This window comes from Triplophysa rosa, linkage group LG1 (genome assembly GCF_024868665.1).
Source record: "Triplophysa rosa linkage group LG1, Trosa_1v2, whole genome shotgun sequence".
Lineage (NCBI taxonomy): Eukaryota > Metazoa > Chordata > Actinopteri > Cypriniformes > Nemacheilidae > Triplophysa > Triplophysa rosa.
This window is the reverse complement of record NC_079890.1, coordinates 31503138-31524092: the sequence shown is the minus strand read 5'-3', so window position 1 is coordinate 31524092 and position 20955 is coordinate 31503138. Positions and strand designations below refer to the sequence as shown.

Here is a 20955-nt window from a genome sequence, read left to right as displayed (position 1 = left end):
CTGGTGCATGATATCTAAGATACATGAGTAAAAATTAGCAAATTTCCTAACTGAAATAAAAAGCTTCAAATGAGCAGGTAAAGTCGTTATAAACAATTGTGACTATAAACAAAACCTTCTTTTCAACAATTGACTAAAACAACAGGATTATCTGGTTGCATTTAGCCCGGAGCGAGGGTTGGTTGGTAAATTTATTAGTCAGCGTAGACAGGGGAGGGAGGGGAGAGAGAGAGAGAGAAAGGACAGCCGTGTCTCCGAGGGGGTTACACACGCACATCATTCGGGTGAGGGAAGCAGAGTAGGAAGAGAGAGGGAGGGGTATAGGAAGTACAAAAGAGACGGACAGTAAGAAAGAAAGAAGTGGGGCAGTGTACTGTTTGTTTTCGTTGTTTTTGCATTGGATAACATTTAAAGGTCTGTAGACTTTCTATTTAAATGCACGGATAAATATTTGCAAACGGCTTCCATCTTTATTTGGATAATAGTAACGTTAGGCCACTGGGAGGACTCTTGAGTTTAACGTGATTTAGGTTACTTTTAAAATTCAAAGGAGACACGCGGTTTGCTCGATACGGTTATTTGTACAAGAGCAAGCGAAACAAACAACCGTTTATAGAAATAACTTTATATGACTGTACAAATATTATCAAGTAGTTGCCAAATGCCATTAAGCTTTGCTATAAGAAAACAATAATTAGAAGTGGCTTTTTAAATCACGCTGCTCTGTCCAGCTCATCAAACACTGAGAGAATCCGATCTTCTATCAACCGGTAATTCAGAGGATATTTGAGGACTATGGCGGCGGTAACAAGCCCAGAGTCGAGCCAGCAAGCTCGCGTTTATTTCCAGACGCCCACCGGCTCGACTGAAGAAGCCGAAATCCCGGTGCGAAAGGCAGGACGGGTCACGGTGAAATACGACAGAAAAGAGTTGAGAAAGAGACTTAATTTGGATGAGTGGATTATTGACCAGCTAACGGATCTCTACGACTGTGAGGTAAGAGTTTGTGAAAGCTTTACAAATATAAAAATAGCCGTGTCAAGACCTTTAGTCCCTTTATCAATCATTCGAGTGTTAGTATGCACGAGCTTGTTGTAGGGAAAACCATGCATGTTATTTTCATCAATGTGTTACGATCCCAAAGATTAGTGCGCTTTCTAACGCCAACTTTACTGCTAAAGTTTTATTGCTACATATTGCGAGACAATGCACATAATGTATTTGTGTGCAAGCATCGATCTGAAATTGACCCACTTTTTGTTCTCAGAGATTTGAAGAGTTTAAATTAGAGTTTATGAAGTCCTTCTTTTACCTGCGTGTTAATCCGTTACAATGCGCCGTGACGTCAGAACGTACGCAACCACGTAAAAAGCGATAAAAACATTTTCTTTTTCTTTTATATATGTATTTTAACCATTGTTGTACCTTATTTCAATATGTAAATTATTTTTGCTAGTAATATTATAATTGTTTAACAACAAAATTAATAAAAAGAAACAATTAAGCCTTAAAGGAACACTCCACTTTTTTTGGAAATAGGCTCATTCTCCAACTCCCCCAGAGTTAATAAATTGAGTTTTACCGTTTTGGAATCTATTCAGCCGATTTCTGGGTCTGGGATAGCACTTTTAGCGTAGCTTAGCATAGATCATTGAATCCAATTAGACCAGTAGCATCACGTTTAAAAATGAACAAAGAGTTCATTCGATGAATTGAGTTCAATGAGCCTATTTCCAAAAAAATTGGAGTGTTCCTTTAACGTGCTCTTTACATGATCAACTCTCAGTAGCTTTTGTGCAGATAGATACTCGTTAAATCATTTAGATATTCAGAACTTTCGTTTACGTAGGACATTATGCGTAAACACATAATATGGGAAAGTGATGCCTGACCATAAACAAAAAGGGAATATAGCACTACCCAAAAAGTTTAACACGTGGATTAAACTTGCGTCTCTCGCATCCTCCCCCAACCTCTAACCACAGAAAGTAACGTAACCACTTGCTTCCTCGCCTGTTCCAATATCTCAGCGCTTTAAATTCGCTTGGCCAAATTTACTAGCTTTTTAGTAAACAATAATGATGTGCGGCCCCATGAGAGTCATAATCCTATTCATTAAAAAACGACTTAAATCGTCATAACGCAATAACACAATGTTGGCACACGGAGAGCCAGCGTGGCACAGTGCCAGAGAGTAAGAGCAAGAGCAAGTATTTGGTTTCCCTGGATATGGATTGTGTTTTATTATGAAGGACTAGTCCGAATGTTACAGATGTGGGTTGGTGGTAAAGGAAAATTGGTACATATAATAAAAGGGAGGAGAAAAAATACAGAGAGGGAGGGAAGCCCATGAAGGAAAATCACTTTTTAAAGCCCTATGAAATCACCAACTGAGTTTTATGGCTTTAAGTCCACCTCTGTTTGCTCTACATGCGAGTGCGCTCTTATAGACTGCTGACATTGCAATCTAAATATCTGATAACCTATTTCATGGGGTGTTAAAGGTGCAGTTTGTAACAATTTTGCAGTAAAATATCCTAAAACCACTAGGCTAGTGTTATACTGTATATTTTGTTTAGCTGAGTATTTACATTATCTCAAATGTTTCCAACTACTTGTAAATTGTGAGAAAATCGCCATTCTAAACAGTGACACGGGGCTGTGCAGTCGCCCGTCAATGGCGTCATATCCGCTTTCCCCTTTGTTACCGCCTTTACTGACGTAGAAACCGCATGACAACAGTGTCGTGGACAAATGCGGAAGTAGTGTCTAGCGTCTAGCAAGCCACTAGCTTGTTTCGAGCAGTCGCTTATTTATGGACCACAATTATATGCAACATTTATAAATCTTCATTACTTTTCCTCATCCGCTAACATGATTTCTCGTTCCCTTCTGATTGATGGCCATTAGCGTTGGAGTTGAAGATAACAGATCCCATCATTCCACGCTCCTTCACAGCGTCATCAAGCTACGCCATTGTTGTTGTTTTGATCTTGCGCCCACTAGCGGCGGTTTTTACAAACTGTAGCTTTAATCTCAATCTGGTTGTGCATACTACTGAATAATTGCTTGCAAGTCTTCACGGAATGTTTTGGCTAGTTGGTTTAATACAATGACTCATTACCAAGATATCAATTATTGACGTGAAGTTGTTTAAAATAGAGAACTAATGGCAGAAATAAATGAAGTTAAAATGAGGATGCAAATATCAAGGGAGAAGGAAACAGATAATCATTGATGGAGACCAACAGACGGTCTGTGAAAAGAGATCGAGGGAGGGAAGTGTAGAGAGGGACAGCTGTGGCTTTGGCTAGAAGCACAAGGATGGCGTTGAGTTTTTTCCCCCTTCCTCTCATTGATACCCACATAGTGTGTTGCACTTTGCCACGTACAACTGCACGTGCCGTCTCACACAAAATATGTTTATAACAACTTAAAGGTGGGGTGTCCGATTTCTCTTAGCCGTTGTTGATGTTCAAATCACCAAAACAAACACACCCCTACCCCGACTCGGTTGTCTAAAGCGTAATTTGGAAATCGGTTACCCCGCCTTTAAATGTCATTGTGACTGTTAACTGTTCACATTGAATCATTGACCTTGCTAAACAAGTTATGCCCACGGCGCATGTCCGCTTCGGCTTTGTTTACTTTGAAATGAGTCAGCAAAGAAGATGAAGGTAAAAGAGAGAGAATGCTGAATCTCTCGACATACAGATAGCATGAGAGAGAAGGAGAGGCATAATTTCAGTTTCTGGGATCATCGGGTTGAAGCTACACAATGGAGACTGCTAAGCTGTGAGTCATGAGCTAAGGAAATGCCAGTTACAGGCAAAACTACAGGAAGCGTGTGTATGTTGTGACTGTCTGATGTTTTAAGAGGGCAGTAAAGGTCTTGTGACCACCTTTTTGTAGCAGTCCTGCTCTGCATGTGCACACGTGCCTTGATAAACAGTGTACAGGATGTTGAACTCTATTCTATTTGCTTTGTGTGAAGTTCTCAGATCTTCTCCATCCCCCATGCATCATTTCACATAACACACTCACTCACAAACCTCATTTACATACATCAGTTCCTCACTTGCTACTGATTATGAAGCCCTTCCTTGCTTGTGACTGTGTGTGTAGGGAAAGAACAGGTTTAGACGCGCGTGTCCATTGTCTCCCAGTGCATCTCCTATACTGTTGAGAGCCCAGTCAGTAATATTTAAATAGTCAGCTTTGCATTTCTGTTAGAGATTTGCAAAAGCACAATATGTAGAAATGGAGTCAAAGCAAAATAGGAGGAGTTGTGACTATTCAATTAAAAAAAAAATTAGGTTGCAAAGAGGGTAATAATGAATTTAAGGTTATTCCTTTACGTAAGCGCTAATGCTAACATAAGCAAACAATATGCAACAAGTGCATGTGCAGTATCAGGATGTTATTTTATTGCATAAAATTTCCTATTGAAATATTTTTAAATACTTACAAAACATTTTTAGTTCATATTGTGAAAGTTGAGATGCAGCCATTGTTTTTTTAGTAAACAAACTTCAATCTTTTAAATCTGTTTAAATGTTCAACAGTTTGCTTAAGTAATCTGTATATTTACACAGATGTACATCACAGTATTTAAATACACAGAGAGTGAAGTGAGTATACTTGCGACGATTCAGTGCACACTAGTACTATCCTCACTTTAAAGTGAGCAGCCTTTCAGGTGACTTCAATTAAAAGCATCTTCCATGTTATAAATCATCTAAATATATGGTAATGATCTTTTCTCAAAGAGAACCACAAACCGTAAGGTAACCAGTTAGACAGAGGGAGATCGATTGTTCTCAGTATACGCGGAAGGATGTCCTTTCTCAAAACCAATCAACAATAAGAAAATCCCTGTTCGGGAATCGTCTGTCAGTCAGCAGTTATTACACTGGGAATACGTAATAAGGATGAAAATAGCCATCCCTTGTAAACAGTCTAATTCAAGAACAGAGGATTCAGCAAAGTGAACTACTATATACAGACAGACTGTCTGGCACTTTAGCTGCTAAATAATCCAGTTAAGGCCTTCTGTGTTACGAAAGTCACTAGACGGAGGCCAAGAGATGTACAAATTATAGCACTACTGTACTGCACTTTCAAGGGAGTTGGGTGTGTATAGGTGACAGATAGGTTTAGCGTGTTTTACTTGTCTGTGAATTTTGTAACAGTGCAATTTAGTGTCATCTTAATTCTGAAATGCGTGGATAAAGTAGCTCTGAACAGGTTATGTTTTCCGCCTACCTTTCTCCTTAATTTCTATTTCTTCCTTGTTTAAGCCTATTTAGGCCCAATCCCAATTCTACCCCTAACTCTACCCCTCCGTTTGGCGCTTTCACGTGAAGGGGTAGGTGTGTTTCAATTCTCTTTTGGTTGGAGGGGTAGGGGTAAGGGGAAGGGCCAGATAGCTTTTAGATAGATAGATTTTTCGGGACCTCACTTCAAACGAAGGGCTAAGAGAAATTTCCAACATGGCTGCTCACTCGAGCAAGCAGACCCAAATGCAATTTTTTCAAAGGATTTTTATGACAATTTATCATTTTATGTATGTTACATTCAGTCTTGTGATTACGCTTATGTTCTTTTAACGTTTGCAAAAAAATCGCTAAAGTTTGCTAGCGGACAGCACTGATTGCACGATATTAGAAAATATATTTTTGTCATATACCCGGCGCATCGGCGCATGTCCTCTGACGTAACGTTAGGAGCTAGCAACGACGTATGATGACGTATACCAGTGTAGTAGTGGTGTCCCATTTCTTAGCGGAAAATATGTAACCCTTCCCCTTGCCACTTTGTTTCAAGGGGCAAGGGGAAGGGGCGAGGGGTAGGCGAAGGGGTAGAAAATAGAATTGGGATTGGGCCTTAGTCTTATCAATATCAATGAGACCATCTTCTGCACTCCACCTGTGACATCACCAGCCATGTAATAGGTCAAAGGGTGTAGTCACACTAACATGTTCTCTTCTGTCCGTTAATGATTGTAAAACACTTTCATCATTCTAAACGTCTTTCTTTGTGGTAATAATAACTGGCAGAAGCCTATAATTACAGAAACTAGAACATAGGAGAACAGTAGCATTTCCAACTTTATTATAGATTAAACGGTTTAAAATAAATGTGAATAATGTCTTTGCTCTTTTGAAACGTGAGCGCGCTGTTTTGGAAATATGTGGTGGATTAGTAGAATTTTGGGTAATTCAGAAATAACTAGTTTGAATCCGCTACAAATAGAAACATTCATGCACAGACATGCGTATGCACACTTGACTTCCAGGCAGCCAGACTGAATTTCCTAAAGTGCTCGAAACTAGGGAATATGATGAATGCTTGCCTGCTTTTTCCTCTCCAGAAACAACAGACGAGAGAGAGGGAGAGCGACTGTGTGTCTGTGAATGGCAGGGGTTCCCCTGTTAGTGTTTTCTCTATCACCTTTGCTCTCTTTCGCTCTCCTTCAAAATGTCCTATCTTTAGTAAGAATGAACCACAGAGCCACTACGTGAAAGACTGGAGTACATGCAATATCTCTTACATAGTATTGATTGATATGTTTCTCAGATGCTCATAATGGTCTCATATGCCTGACGGTCTTCTATCACAAATCTATTTAGTGCCCAACACTGGCATTGATCAACCTTCTCTTTATACCTGGTTTTAGTGCAACTGTAGATTTGTCTCGTACTCTCGTATTGACTGTGTGTCTTCATTTGTCAGAGATTGATCTGTTACGTCCATTCTGGGGGGGGGGGCTGTGGACATGCTCTTGTAGCTTTCATATAAATGATGTTCTCCACTGTACTCAGATTAAAAGGTTTTTGCATTGTAATTTAGCTTTTGTGACTATTTTCAACCCTTTTGTATTCAACAGGCCTCCAGTGCCTATAAAGATCAAATGCTAGTTTAACATTTGCTGTTGACTCCAGTTTAACAGCCTTCATAGGAAGTTCATAACACAAAATCCGCTGAATGTGCTGCACAAACTGTTAAGGTCAGACTAGCATCATCAGGGACCATGTTAAAAATAAACTTCAGCCACTCTTGTCCAGATTCTCTGGAATGACATGCAAAGGGCCAGGAGCTGCTCCACTGCCAGGAACAGTACAATGTTCGATTAACTTTCTACACTTCTTACTAATTGATTTATCCTACTTCCTCTTCCTCCTCACTGTTACTGGGCCGAGACCGTCTGTGGTCACCCAACAGATGTTGTTGACATGTAAATGTGGCCACTATGTTAATGCTTTGCGGTTTCAAAGTCACGGTTAAAGGTTGATGATTTGTAAACTTTTTCGACTGGGGAGGAAGTTTGGAGTTTAAGGAATAGTTCACTAAAATATGAAACTTCTTTCAAACTTTTCTTATAGATTTGCTCATAAAGTATCTGTCACTTTATTATATACATATACCAGCCTCAAAAACACATCATAAATCATAAAAGTAATCCAAATGACTGCAGTGGGTTAAAACAATAGGTGTGTATTGTGAGCATATTTGGCAAAATTGAAACCCAACAATCGTTAAATTTAAATACAGTAATACATTGATCATTTAAAATCTCATTGGTTCTAGAGTTTCTTGTGAATAGTTGTCATGTGATATTTTGTCAAGAGACACATAGAACCATAGACATATATATATATAACTAGATGCCGCATTGGCCGCTTTGCTCTGCTGCTGCGATATGTCAATGGCGCCGCCATATTGGTGAGGTTAATAGTGCACTAAAAGCCCACTGAACCCAATGGGAGAGCTGCGCTTTTTCGGCATTAAAAGCACAATCACGTTTACATTTCTTCACATATTTCAATGGTTTTCGATATGCGTAGAGTACAACTTTATCATGTCTCTAGTTGCTTCATGTCTGGATTATAACTACTTTCAAATTAATGGTTGTCATAAGGAAATGTGAAATCCATTATTTGTGCCTGTTATTCATGAGAATCCACTAGATGGCACCATGTTCAGTGATATGTTATAGACGAGACAAGCAACAGAATAAATAATCACATTGCCGTAGTCGATATAAAACTGACATGTAGATTGTTTCTGAGTTTTATTTAAGTCATCGAACAAAACACCCAAGGTAATGTAGTTTAATTTGCGTATTATATAAAACTAATGTTTTTCACTGTGGAAATGGCTTTTCTGTAGTAATTTTAGACACAAGATAAAATATGTAATTTTTTTAGTCCGGTAAAACCATTACAGCAGTAAAACATGATGTATGTGATATAATGCACGGCAGTGTTATAAGTATGAAATAGCAGTATATAGTCATTTCTCAGTTTTGTTTATGGTGCGCATGTCTGACAGCACAATAGTAAAAGTCCCAAACAGAAGTAATAGTAAAATAACGCATAAAAGTCCGCTCTCGAATCATGCAGTTGATGTAGAAACGTGAAAATGAAGAACTATTGTTGCATATGCAGGTATTGCGGACATGAGAAGAGATATAAAAATATAGCTTCTGACCATTTTCCCGCTGCATTTTTAATAATTAAACAGACTATTGACGGTGACATCACTGCCCGCAAGAAACCCAGCAAGTCTCAAACTTCCATGTAAACGCAGTTTTATGCGTAGCCGGTTTATTACTATGCATGTAAACACGTGAAAACAGTTTTCTTTTTAAGCTGATTTTTGATAGATATCCGTTTATTTTGTGCATGTAAACACACTCACTCAGCCACATTTGAATATCCCACATGTGCTTGTTTTGATTTTTTATTTAGCTAAAAGAACCAAATTTTAAATAAATAAATAAATGTAAAAATTTTTTATCAGATCTTATTTCAGTCAATTTACCAAAAATCCCATAGACTTTGGGGCGATAGAGCCTTGAAGTGCAAAAATGCTAACTCGCTTCCGGGCTTTGCATACAAACATACATTAACTCATCAACCTATTGTTGCATTATGATGCACAATAAAAGGCATTTACCTTAGTTTGCAGATATGTTGAAAAAAGGATGCCAGGGCTTTTCTGAGTGAGAGATTCAGACAGAGCCAAAATATATTGCTTGCTCTCTCTCTCAAAATCTTAAATCACTGACAGCATTGTGGACTTTGTTAATTAAGCCTATAGACTAACTGTCGAATGTTTCATTGTGTGAGGTCATTATCACTTATCTTAATGAGCCCTGTGTGCCTGTTACTGACTGCATTTAACAGTCTATCCAATCAATACACAATACACTGACTTCCCCTATCACATTTGTCTTTCCCGCTATAGACTATATACTTTTCCAGATGCTTTTCTCTAATGGCTGTTTGTCTCTCTCACATCTCACCACCACATCCTCCTGTCGACCCTCAAGGCTATGGGTGTCTCTGGAATGGTGCTACAATGGTTCAAGTCTTACCTCTCAGGTAGGTCATTTAGAGAATCCTGGAGAGGTGAGGTCTCTGAGTCCCAACATCTCAATACAGGGGTGCCTCAGGGCTCAGTGCTTGGACCGTTGCTCTTTCCCGTATACATGACATCCCTAGGTTCTGTCATTCAGAAACATGGCTTTTCCTATCACTGCTATGCGGATGATACTGTACACAATTCCACCTTTTAATTTAGCCTGACGATCTGATTGTTTCTGCACGCATTTCAGCATGCCTGAGTGACATTTCGCTCTGGAAGAAGGACCATCACCTGCAGCTGAACCTTGCAAAAACAGAACTGCTTTTAATCCTGGCCGGTATCGACCATCACACCTTCCAGAACGGCCAGAAACCAATCGATGATCAGCTAAACTTCACGGATCATGTTGCCAGCACCACCTGGTCCTTTAGATTCATCCTCTACAACATTAGGTAAATTAGACCTTTCCGGTCTGAGCATGCTACGCAAGTCCTAGTCCAGGCTCTTGTCCTGTCCAGACTGGACTATTGCAATGCTCTACTGGCTGGACTTCCAGCTTGCACAACCAAACCTTTACAGATGATCCAGAATACAGCGGCAAGAGTGGTCTTCAATGAACCGAAGAGAGCACACATCACTCCTCTCTTCATTAAGTTACATTGGCTCTCTATTGTCGCTTGCATCAAATTCAAAGCTCTGCTCTTGGCCTACAAGACCACCACTGGTTCGGCAGCACCATATCTTCACTCGCTAATACAAACTTATGTACCCACCAGATCCCTACGCTCTGCAAACGAACGACGTCTTTCAGTGCCATCCCAAAAAGGGAAAAAATCACTCTCAAGTATCTTCTCTGGATTTGTTCCACATTTGTGGAATGATCTGCCCGCTGCTACAAGATCAGCAGATTCTGTAGCCATCTTTAAGAATCTGCTGAAAACACATCTCTTCCTTCAGCACCTGACCGATTAATTCTGACTTCTATTTCTTTTCTACTCTTTCTATCCTTAAAAAAAAAATCTTAGCTTTGTATGCTGTGGTAGGCTATATGGGACCAGTTTTACTGCGCTTATGCTTTTTGCTTTTCCAATTGCTCCCATTGTTTACCTCATTTGTAGGTCGCTTTGGATAAAAGCATCTGCTAAATGACTAAATGTAAATGTCACATTCTTCCTCTAGTTTTTGCGCTCTTTGTTGAGAAGGAAGTGAGAGGACGATGGCATAGTGACCTTTTGGTTTTGCGTGTGAGTGTCATGATTGGCTGTTGTCATAGGTACGGCTCCCATACAATTTAATCTCTTTTAGTATGCATACACTTATTCCCTGTAGTTGAGATTTGCTACATAAACATACACATACCAGTTAACAGTTTGTTTAGGTGTATTCAAAGCTGTAAATAAATGTACAGTTTTAAAGATACTATGACAGTCTTAGTCTTCACCACTTCAGTTATTTTTATGAGAATGTCAAAACAGTCTAACCCTTTTTCTTTCACACACATGCTTGCTGAAACACCCCTTCACTTCTGTGTGTGTGTTGTTTGTCATTCGTCAGTGTGTTGACGGCTGATAACCCCATGGGCATTTTGAGAGACAGCGGGTGTGATACATCCCCACCCCTCACTGGCCCAATACAGCCCAGCTATATTCTTTCCTGTGGCAGCTTGTGTCCCTAGCCCACCTCTACTGGCTCTGTTACCACCACTTCTGTCTGTGACACTGTCAGACTGCATCAATTACTAAGAAAAAAAATCAATTTTAGGGCATTATGTGCATGAGATTGATCAGAGGTTAGTTAGGGATATTGACTTGATGTCTTATGTCCCTTCCCATTTTAATTTTACTGAAAGTTAAAGTTTGTGCTTTACTGTTTGGAACAGTATGCAGGATATTATATTGAAAGCCCCATGAAATGGTTTGAAGCACAATTTCCTTTGGTGTATTTTATGTTTAAACAACTCTGGGTCAGGGCATATTTAAGGACCTGTTCTAAAGAGCATTTCATTATGCATATTATTAGCTTTTAAAAATGTGTCTACACCTTTGCTTACATAATTTTTGAACATATTTACTAAAAGATTAAGACTGTGAAATTAACTTAAAGGGATAGTTCTCCCAAAAATTAAAATTCTGTCACCATTTACTCACCCTCAAGTTGTGCCAAACCTGTATACATTTCTTTGTTCTGCTAAACACAAAGGAAGATATTTGGAAGAATATTAGCAATTTTAAGTTCTGGGAAATAATTCACTACCATAGTAGACATTTTTTGTATTTTTATGTTCTGTTGAACACAAAATGACATATTTTGTAGATTGTAGGAAAGCAAACAATTATGGTAGTCAATCACATCCCAGAACTGAAAATTGCTAACATTTTTCCATATATCTTTCTTTGTGTTCAGCAGAACTTTTTGGGTGAGCTGTCCCTTTAACAGCCACAAAAAGTCCATAAAAAATTGATATGTGGGTTTCTTGTAGGATTATGTCTGGACAGGACATCGGTGTAAACTTTGGGTCAAAACTTTCAGAGTCAGATCAAACTCAGATTAAAAACAGTTTTTCCATTCAAAACGTGATATTTCTGAATGTAGTCCAAAGTGCCTGAATGTTGCCATCTTTCCGTTTTAGTTATGCAGGGCCTGCTCTGTGTTAAAGTCTAGCATCTTTCAAGATAAATTCTTCCCAGGTTTAGATTTGCCAACTCTTGCTATGCATCTCTGCGCCTGAAGAGAGCCAGCTGTGTCTTGTTCCTTTTGTTTCGGACACCTAAAACATCAGCAATGTTCACTGTTCTGAGTTACACGTTACCCGTCTAACAATCTGTCTGAGCTGTTTTTTTCCATGTGTGTTTACACATATTAGCCATTAATTTCACTTGAGTGTCTAAACAAGTGCCTGCTTATTTCTGAGAAACAGTTCATCACTATATGAATCATTTTATTTTTGCTTATTGCTCAGGATGTGGGTTTTTATCAGCAGTTTAAAGTTGGTAATACCCAAATTACTTCACTAGAGAGCTGTTGAATCCACACACCTGGGCTCATACTTATACCTAATTTGTCTCCAAGGTAATATTAAGTAAGGTTTTCATTATATATGTTGTAACCCGAAGAGAGAGTGAATGTGGGTAAAGCTCTAGAGATTCAGTGATCTATTGCTTCTGGTGTGAATCTTTGAATCTGCTATCGACTCATTTCCTTCTTCCTGTCTACAGTTCTCTCTCTCCCTATCTTTGTCCTCTTCCTTTTCGCGATCATATCTTGGCATCAGAGATTAACCAACCCATGCAATGCCCCCAGCTATTACCCACAGGTTGAAGAGCTGGCTCTTGAATATGTGATCAGATATCAAGCAACTCTGTCAAACACACATGCAGCGGACCGTGAGAAGTTCAAAACACATGCTTACAGAGTCAGGACACTTTCCTGGATCCTCAACTAAGCAAGTTTTGTTTACCTGGACAGGTTTGGAACAACTTGATGAATGAGGTGTAAATCTCTCTGCGGTTAAAGCTTGTTGAATGATGCAGGACAGTTTTGCTCTTGATAACATTCAGTTAGTTTTTGTTTATCACATGAGCTTAAAGTTGAAATTGTTTATCGTTTACTCACCCTCATGCCATTTAAGACTAGTATGACTTTCCATATTGCATAAAGAATGCTTTTTCAATATATATAAAAAGAGACTACTGATGTTCTTGGTCTCCATGTGCATTCTTCAAAACATCTTTTTTGCACTTTAAAGAAGGTCATACGAGTTTCAAACAATATTAAGATGAGTAAATGATGACAGAAATGTAGTTTTGTGTTTGAAACTTTGAATTTACCCAGATACCATTCATACCAGTTTGGCTGAGCTCAGGATATGTCTGGCGCCTCAAGTGCCCCGTCAGGAGCCATACAGCCACCATCCTCAGTGATAAAGTCATCTGTTTATGTGGGTCAAATGCTGAGGCCGAGACCGTCATGCTCCCATACTGTCACATCAGATTCACACTGACTGCTGAGACCTGTAGTGCTGTAACACACACATGTAGATGCTCATACTCACATATACTGCACACTTGCATAAGCACATAGACACACAAAATTCCAGACATGAACTCAGTCATCCACAAATCCAAGGTAGACATGTCCTACCTTGCTAATGCAAACTAACACACCTGAACGTTGACCGAGAGGTTGACTCACATTGACACACAGCATTTAGGATGAGACGGAGACAAAGATTTTCCAGTGTTTGTCAAGTTTATGGCATCACCTTTGAATGTTATATCTGTGAAATAATACTTTACTTCTACATTTTTCACCGTTTTCTGAACAACTGTGCACAGTTATTGTGCCACATTATTTGAGTTTGAAAGTCTTGATTGTCTTTGTGCCATGAATTGTATAAAATTAACCATATTGCGGTTGCTGGTCGGACATTGGCAGTTCTTGGTCAGAACAAAGCTGCAAAGTTGATCGAACGTCATGATGATATGTAGAAGCCTGACTCAATGAGACTACAATCCATAATAACTTTTCAGTCTGAGAGCTTCAGCACAACGCATGTGCTTGGAAAGCAAGTTATTATGTACTTAAACGACACATCTTAGTATTATACAACATCATTTTGTCAGGTTTTCAGGCTCTAGGCTGGTAGTTCAGATTACATAGATCCAAACTGCATCAGGGTGGAACTAAACGGTAAGAATGAAGAGATACAGTTAAATCTTAAAACTCAATGTATGAAAAGTTCATGATTCAGCATATTCACAAATAATGCTATAAATTCATGTCATGTTTGCTGTATTGGCAATTGTGTGTGGCATAATGATTTCTATGCCATACATAATGACAGTCGAAACTGTTTATCCTGTGTCTTGACAAATAACTGCATGTTGTACTAACTACACAAGAAAGCTAAATGATTTCCAACTTGATCTCATTGGAATTTGTATATATTGAATGAGGTGGCGAATTGGTATGATGTAATTTGTACAAAAACGTATGATTATTAGGAAAATGAATGTGTTTAACGGTCATCAGGATCGTAAATCCTCAAGTTTTTTATATTCTCTTTTTTTTAAATGTATGTACTTTTATAACACTATACAGTACTTTGTATTATACTGTATTACCTTTGCATCAAATTACAAAAAATTGTTAAAGCTAATGCGAGGGTGTTTCTTACACAGCGTAGAAGACACGGAAAATTTGACATCATTCTCTCTTTTGACTGCCGTTATCAGACTCTCTCTTTTTTTTCATTTAGTTGAAAGTGGTGAAAACATTATCGTTAAGTTTTTCTTTTGCGATTTAAGCAAATGAGAATGCAAAAATATATGTGTGGTCTCCCATTCACTGCTATATAAGTTTACCCAACAATGAGGACTTCCTCTGCTGAGAAACCTGAAAAAGGTCCATACTGAGGCCCCACCGGTGCGAAAGTAAATAGTACGAATAAGATCGTATGAATTCATATAAATTAGCCACCTCGAAAAATAGTTTCGAATTCCTGTGCAATTTTTTTTTGCGAATTCATGTAGATGTAGAATGGATCACAATTTAACATTTTGAATGTTATATAATAGCAAAGCCACAGCAATAAACATGTACACACTTGTGAAGAAACCCCACATGAGAACAGAAAATGTAGTTTTTATGTAGTAGTGAACTGTGGTATTAAATATTTAAAAGCTATTAATGCATTTACCAGATTTAGCAATCTTGTTTAAAGACGTATTCATAGCTTATTAGTCGTTTTTTTCTGTGCATGTAAATATACTTTGTTATATGACTTGATCTGTGGACAGTGTTGGGTGTAACTAGTTACTAAGTAATTAGTTACTGTAATTTAATTACTTTTCCCTTGAAAAAGTAAAGTATGGGATTACTATTATTTTTCTGTAATTTAATTACAGTTACTTCCGATGTAATTAAACTAAATACTTTGTGTAATATGTGTTTGCAATAGTGGAATTGACATCAAAATTCAAAGTCTAACTTTAAAATCCTTGCTTTAATGTATAATTCTCACATCTGTGATACTTTAGTCAGTTAATAAGAGTACTTTATGTAGTTTAATATTATTTATTTGAATGAATTAAATAAGACGTTTCATGTCTATCCTTCAGTCACTTAACTAATCAATATTGATGTAGGATATAGAAAGTAATTAGTAATAAGTAACTAAATACTTTTTGGAGAGAGTAATTTATACAGTAATCTAATTACACTATTGAATATGTAATGAGTAACTAGTAATTAATTACTTTTTCAGAGTAACTTACCCAACACTGTCTGTGGATATATAAATCTCTAGTTAAGTGGGTTACAATAATTTCTGTTTGATCATACAGTATTTAGACTTTTTGATTATATTTAGTTCTTATTGTCTATTTTCTGCTCTTATGTTGATTTTTTGTCATTACACTTTATCTTTCTCCTTGTCTCTGTGAATGACTAGTAGCACATGGTGCCCACATGTTGTGCTGTGCATTCTTTTTCTCACTGTCCACACTCACGCTTGCACGTCTCACATTCCACTTCCTGACAGTCAGCTCAAGTGGTTTTTACAGCTCATTCATTCCTACACAGACACACACACACTTTAACTCCTTCCGAGTTACACGCACAAATTGAAGGTTTGTCAATTCAAAAGAGCAATTAAAGGCTCCATTTAAATGCGACAGTGCCACAGCAATATCAGTGTGTGTATGTGCGTTTGTGTTAAGATTTGGGCAAGGGGCAGTTAGGCAGGTGCAGTGACAGCTGGTCTGGGCAGCCCAAACCAAGGGGGAGGAAGAGAGCATTCAAAAGCTGTTAGCAGCACCGAGAAAAAGAGAGAAAGTGTTTTAATGAACAAAAGCATCAGCTCTACTTTGGCTAGTGCTATTTGATTTCCATAGTAAAACACTGGCCAGTTTTAATGTTCCATGCTTAAGTGCCACTGCTTGTTTCTCCAGACAGACTATATTTTAATATGGTGCATGAGTCACTGCATCAAAGCCACAATGAGCTCGTGGTGTACATAAGTCGTGTGTGTGTGTGCGCGCAAGAGGAATATAAAATGTGTTTTGGAAAAGGTCTTGAGGGACTGAATGTTTGTAGAAGGGAGAAAGAGGGAACATGAGAGTGAAGTGGGGTTGAAAGTGTTGCGAAGGTCATTTGTAGAAAGATGAGTGGAGAGGATTGTGGGAGAGACATTAACCAGTCTTTATTGAACGAGACAACTTTATTGAAAGAAAGACTGAAGGGACGGAATGAAAAAAAATACAGCAGCGTATAATTGAGGTTTGGAGTGTCCACTGACACACGGTTCTATTTTTACATTTAAATACAGAATAGAACTCAGTTATAAGGAAACATAAGCAGTTTGACTTTGATTTAGCATTTGAATTATAGAAGCTTGCGAGCAGGGAGCAGTCATGGTGACAATGCAAACTGACAGGCAGACCAGTGGTAAGAAAAGCAGATGGATCTGTTTCACGTCCAGCGCCGTGCCAATGGCTCAAGGCCATATATGTGAAATGGACTGATAAAAATAGCCAAACAAAGCAGTATTACTCAAAACAAACATGCTTATCTGAAAGACAAAATTACATTTGGTTCCCATAAGATTTGCTGCTGTATCGGGGTGATTTTTGTGCTGTGAACAGTCAGTACTGTGTGGATGACCATAAAGGGAATATCTTACCTAAATCTACTTATTCTTACTTGTACATCATTCCAGACTTATTTTTCTTCTGAAAAATGGACTTTAATCCAGGCTTTCCATATGGTGAAAGGGTGTAGGACTAGGGGCTCTATATTTTCTATCCTGTTTTCCTATCATTTGTATATTTAAGTGGTTGAAAGGTCTCTAAAAAATTAGTTTGACCTTGCCAGACCTTGCAATGTTGCATGAATCATTTTAGTCATGCGTTTATTCACATGCTTTTGAGAAAGCTCAATATAACAACATAAAATCTAGGGTGAGGAGACACTGATCTCAACATCACACGAGTGAGTAACAAAACAAACATCGCTATGAATGGTGAGATTCATAAATTCCACTCAAATGGATGAGTGGAAAGTAAGACAAATGGAGACGTGCTTCAGTGAAACTGAAACGGTCTATAAAGTTTCCACTCCTAATCTGCTAGTAAAAATAAGTGTTTAAACATTTTATCGAACCTTTTTTATCATGTGTGAGCTCAATTTATGGGTATCTCTAATGTGCTCAAAGGCTGATGGTTAAGTGTGTTTGTGACACAAGAGTGTACCCTTGTGGTGAGAAGGCAGAACTGCACTGACCTTGCATCAACCCTGGTGGTGATTTAACAAGGAACTGCTCTAAATACACTAAACCTCTTTAAAGACAGATCCATAGTCTTTGATAAGAAAACACTCACCCTGCCTTCCACTTAAACACACATTCCAGAGTCATGCATGTTACCAATGACACTGTGATTCCTTTGTTTTTGCCTAGCTACTTTTTCCTCTGTGTTTTCTGCATCTTCTGGGAGCAGAAATATCCCAAGGATATTTTAAACATATTCCAAGAGGAATACTGTAGGAGATCTCTAAAAATAGTTGTGCAACTACCAGTTAGCTATCTTTTTAACCAAATGGATTTTTTTCTGTTGTATAATGGCATGCGCATGTGTTTGTGTCACAGGAGGAAGCGATTCCAGAGCTGGAGATTGATGTAGATGAACTATTGGACATGGAGAATGATGCAGACCGTGCTGCTCATGTCAAGGTATCCTTTCACATAAAACCTTCAGGACTACAGAGTACAGCCTGTTCAACATTTAATTATAAACTGTATAGTTTCGACTCTGAGTTCTGGTTGGATGACCTGCATTTGAAGGCGTTGTTTTTTCAAATACTTTATATTTATATGACAGTCTTTCTTTTGGTATCCAACAGGACCTGCTGGTAGACTGTTATAAGCCAACTGAAGTAAGTCCATGATATAATAGCAAAGCCCACATGGAACTTTGTCTATATTTTCTTTTTATATTTTGGGGTAAGAAATGGCAGATTAAATAAAATTGAGTTTTACACTACTGTTGATAACTTAAAGCCTTAATAAATGCATAATATGTACGATTTGTGCATTAAAATCACTAGCACAGTGTTATTTTGTTAACTTGTGTATGTACATTCCAACAATTTTGGAATCCAGAGAAATTTGCAGTTTTTTAACCAGTGTAACATCCATTCCAAACATCCCTTGCTTTTGTCATTGTTTTGCGATTTCTAGCAGCAAAAATTACATTTTGCGCCTTTAAGTTTGAAACAATTAAACTTACCTGATTTGAACTGAAAGAATATATATAAAAAAAACAAATTAACATCCAAGAGGTGGAGAATTTGTAGAATGTGGGTATTGATGTTCTGTGGGAATCAATGACGCTGTCTGTGAAAATCTGTCTGTCTGTGAGTTTAAATGCCATGCATGCATGCTTACTCATATTGGTGTTAAATTGTCTCCTCCTCTGCTACGCTTTTTTAACTATGCTTTTTTTTACTGTAGGAGTTTGTAGCTGAATTGCTTGACCGGATCCGTGGGATGCAGAAGCTCAGTACACCTCAGAAGAAATAAAGCTCCACTCCTCCCCAACCCATCCCTTCATTCCCAGTTTAAGGGGTGTGAGTACCCCTGAGCAGGTGCTCTTCCAACCCCATCGCTCCTTTGCATCCGTTGGGGAGAAAGTGGAGGCTAAGTTTTGAGAAGTCTAGCCAATCGGATCCTTATAAGCAGGGCTTATTTTTCTCGTTTTGTTAACTTTATTTTATTCTATTTCACTTTTTTGTAAAGGGGGAAAGATTTAATTGTTTTGAAGTGTTTGTAGACGTGATATTTTCATATTGTTGTACATCTCTGTGCATATTTGTCTCGATGCATAGAATGTTTTTTTTTCTGATTTAGTTATATGGATTTTTGTTAGAATTTTTATTTAGTTTCAGAGCTCTCTGTGATGTCACAAAGGACACATGAACTTAATTTTGCTGTTGTTTGTAAAACTTTGATGATCTTTGGTATTTGATGAGGTCAGAGGAGCTCAGAAAAAAGCGGCCTTGACTATTTATTGTTTGTTTTTGCTTCTCCTCTTCCTATTAAAATTGATAATTGCTCAGTTAAGGGCTTAAGCACGAACATTCATGAAACGTTTTCATTACTTGTAAAGTGAGCAAATGACGCTGTTGTAAAAGGGATGGAGTTACTTTGTGGTTTTTACAGAGGGAGGGAGCTGTGTAGAAGAAAATATCAGGCTTTTAAATTTCTTGTTTTTTCTTGCCTACACACACCCTCTGAAACTCCTGGGAACGACCACCCTCAGGGATCAAGAGAAACAACCACACGTGCACACATCATCTGTGTTTCTTTACACACATCTCAGATATGCACGTTGGTGAGAGACACACAGACACGCTCATGAAAGACAAGTTGCAGTGCGTAATTCAAGATGCCTTTCTGAATTAATCCTCTCACGTGACTCCGCTAAATCATCTTAGGAAGCCATCTGCTCTTTTTGTCTCAGCCAATCAAATGCTATAATAAGAGGGCTAATAGTCACGCTCTGTGCTTGTACCATTTAAACATTTACAGCTAGTGTTTAAATAGAGATGTTCTCACCTCACACAAGGTTATTGCTGATATTAATTCATATGTGAGATGTCCATCCTCATAACTACCGAGTTTATTTGTAGATCACATGACAGCAGGTACAATGACGGTTATCTAGCACTTTTATTGCACAGCTCCCATTCTTCTCTCTCTGCAACACCGTTAATCTTTCTTCCATCTGCTAACTTATTATTTCTTCTACCCCCACTTCTCATTTTCTCTTTTTGTTTCACCTGCTCCTCAAGCATTTCATTTTACCTGAAAATCACCCTTTCTACTTTCAGATGTTGCCTTAAGTTACGTTTATGTTATGAAAACCAAATGAATTTAAACATTTGTATGAGGAATATACAACAAAAAGTAAAGAAAAAACATTACTTGGAAAACTCTTTTTGATGGTGTGGGATACAAAATCCTTGTGTACTTTCAATTCAGTTTTTTTAGGAAAGAAAGTTAGCTATATCGCACAGAGGGATTTTTAGATGACATGAAGTGGAATTGTATGTTTTTATCATTGTCATGTAATGATAATGTTTTTTCCTCTTTTCATTGTCTATCGAGACATGAGGATTAAAAACGATGAACTGCACCTAAAAGAAACAAGTGTAAGAATTAGGATAAAATGTAAAAACAATTGTATTCAAGGTCACCTTTTTGTAGAAAAAAGTATCTACTAGCAATACTTGTTTTTTTTTTTTGCCCAATTTTGTTACACTTTTATGCAACTTTAATAAAATTTTGTTAAATTACATTTATTGTGTGGCAGTTGTTCTTCCTTGTTAAATAAAAATGATGTGGAATAAGTAGTAACTGTTAATAAACATATTTTATAATCAATGTAATAATCTATCATAATTTTTATTTTGATATTTTTCCTACGCATCTGTAACATTTATAGACGCCCCACTGACTATCTTCTATTTAGGGAGCCTTGTAGAGGAGGCTATGTTTGGACCTCCTATTGGCCAGTTCAATGACTG

The 20955-nt window shown here is 37.9% G+C and overlaps 1 protein-coding gene across 1 annotated transcript; it reads left to right on the top strand.

The window, feature by feature from the left end:
* Nucleotides 1-243: 243 nt before the first annotated feature.
* ppp1r14bb (protein phosphatase 1, regulatory (inhibitor) subunit 14Bb) lies at nt 244-20726 on the top strand. The gene is made up of 5 exons (XM_057341794.1): nt 244-414; nt 732-996; nt 18017-18100; nt 18271-18303; nt 18881-20726. Exons 2-5 carry the CDS (start codon nt 796-798, stop codon nt 18947-18949), a joined length of 387 nt encoding a protein of 128 aa, XP_057197777.1. The 5' UTR covers nt 244-414; nt 732-795; the 3' UTR covers nt 18950-20726.
* The last annotated feature ends 229 nt before the right edge of the window (nt 20727-20955 follow it).

Bases quoted from the DNA above. Each gene is read 5' to 3' on its own strand.
- ppp1r14bb (XM_057341794.1), top strand. From the start codon at position 796: ATGGCGGCGGTAACAAGCCCAGAGTCGAGCCAGCAAGCTCGCGTTTAT. The intron at 997-18,016 runs GTAAGAGTTTGT...TTTGTGTCACAG, and splicing joins CGGATCTCTACGACTGTGAG to GAGGAAGCGATTCCAGAGCT. The intron at 18,101-18,270 runs GTATCCTTTCAC...GGTATCCAACAG, and splicing joins ACCGTGCTGCTCATGTCAAG to GACCTGCTGGTAGACTGTTA.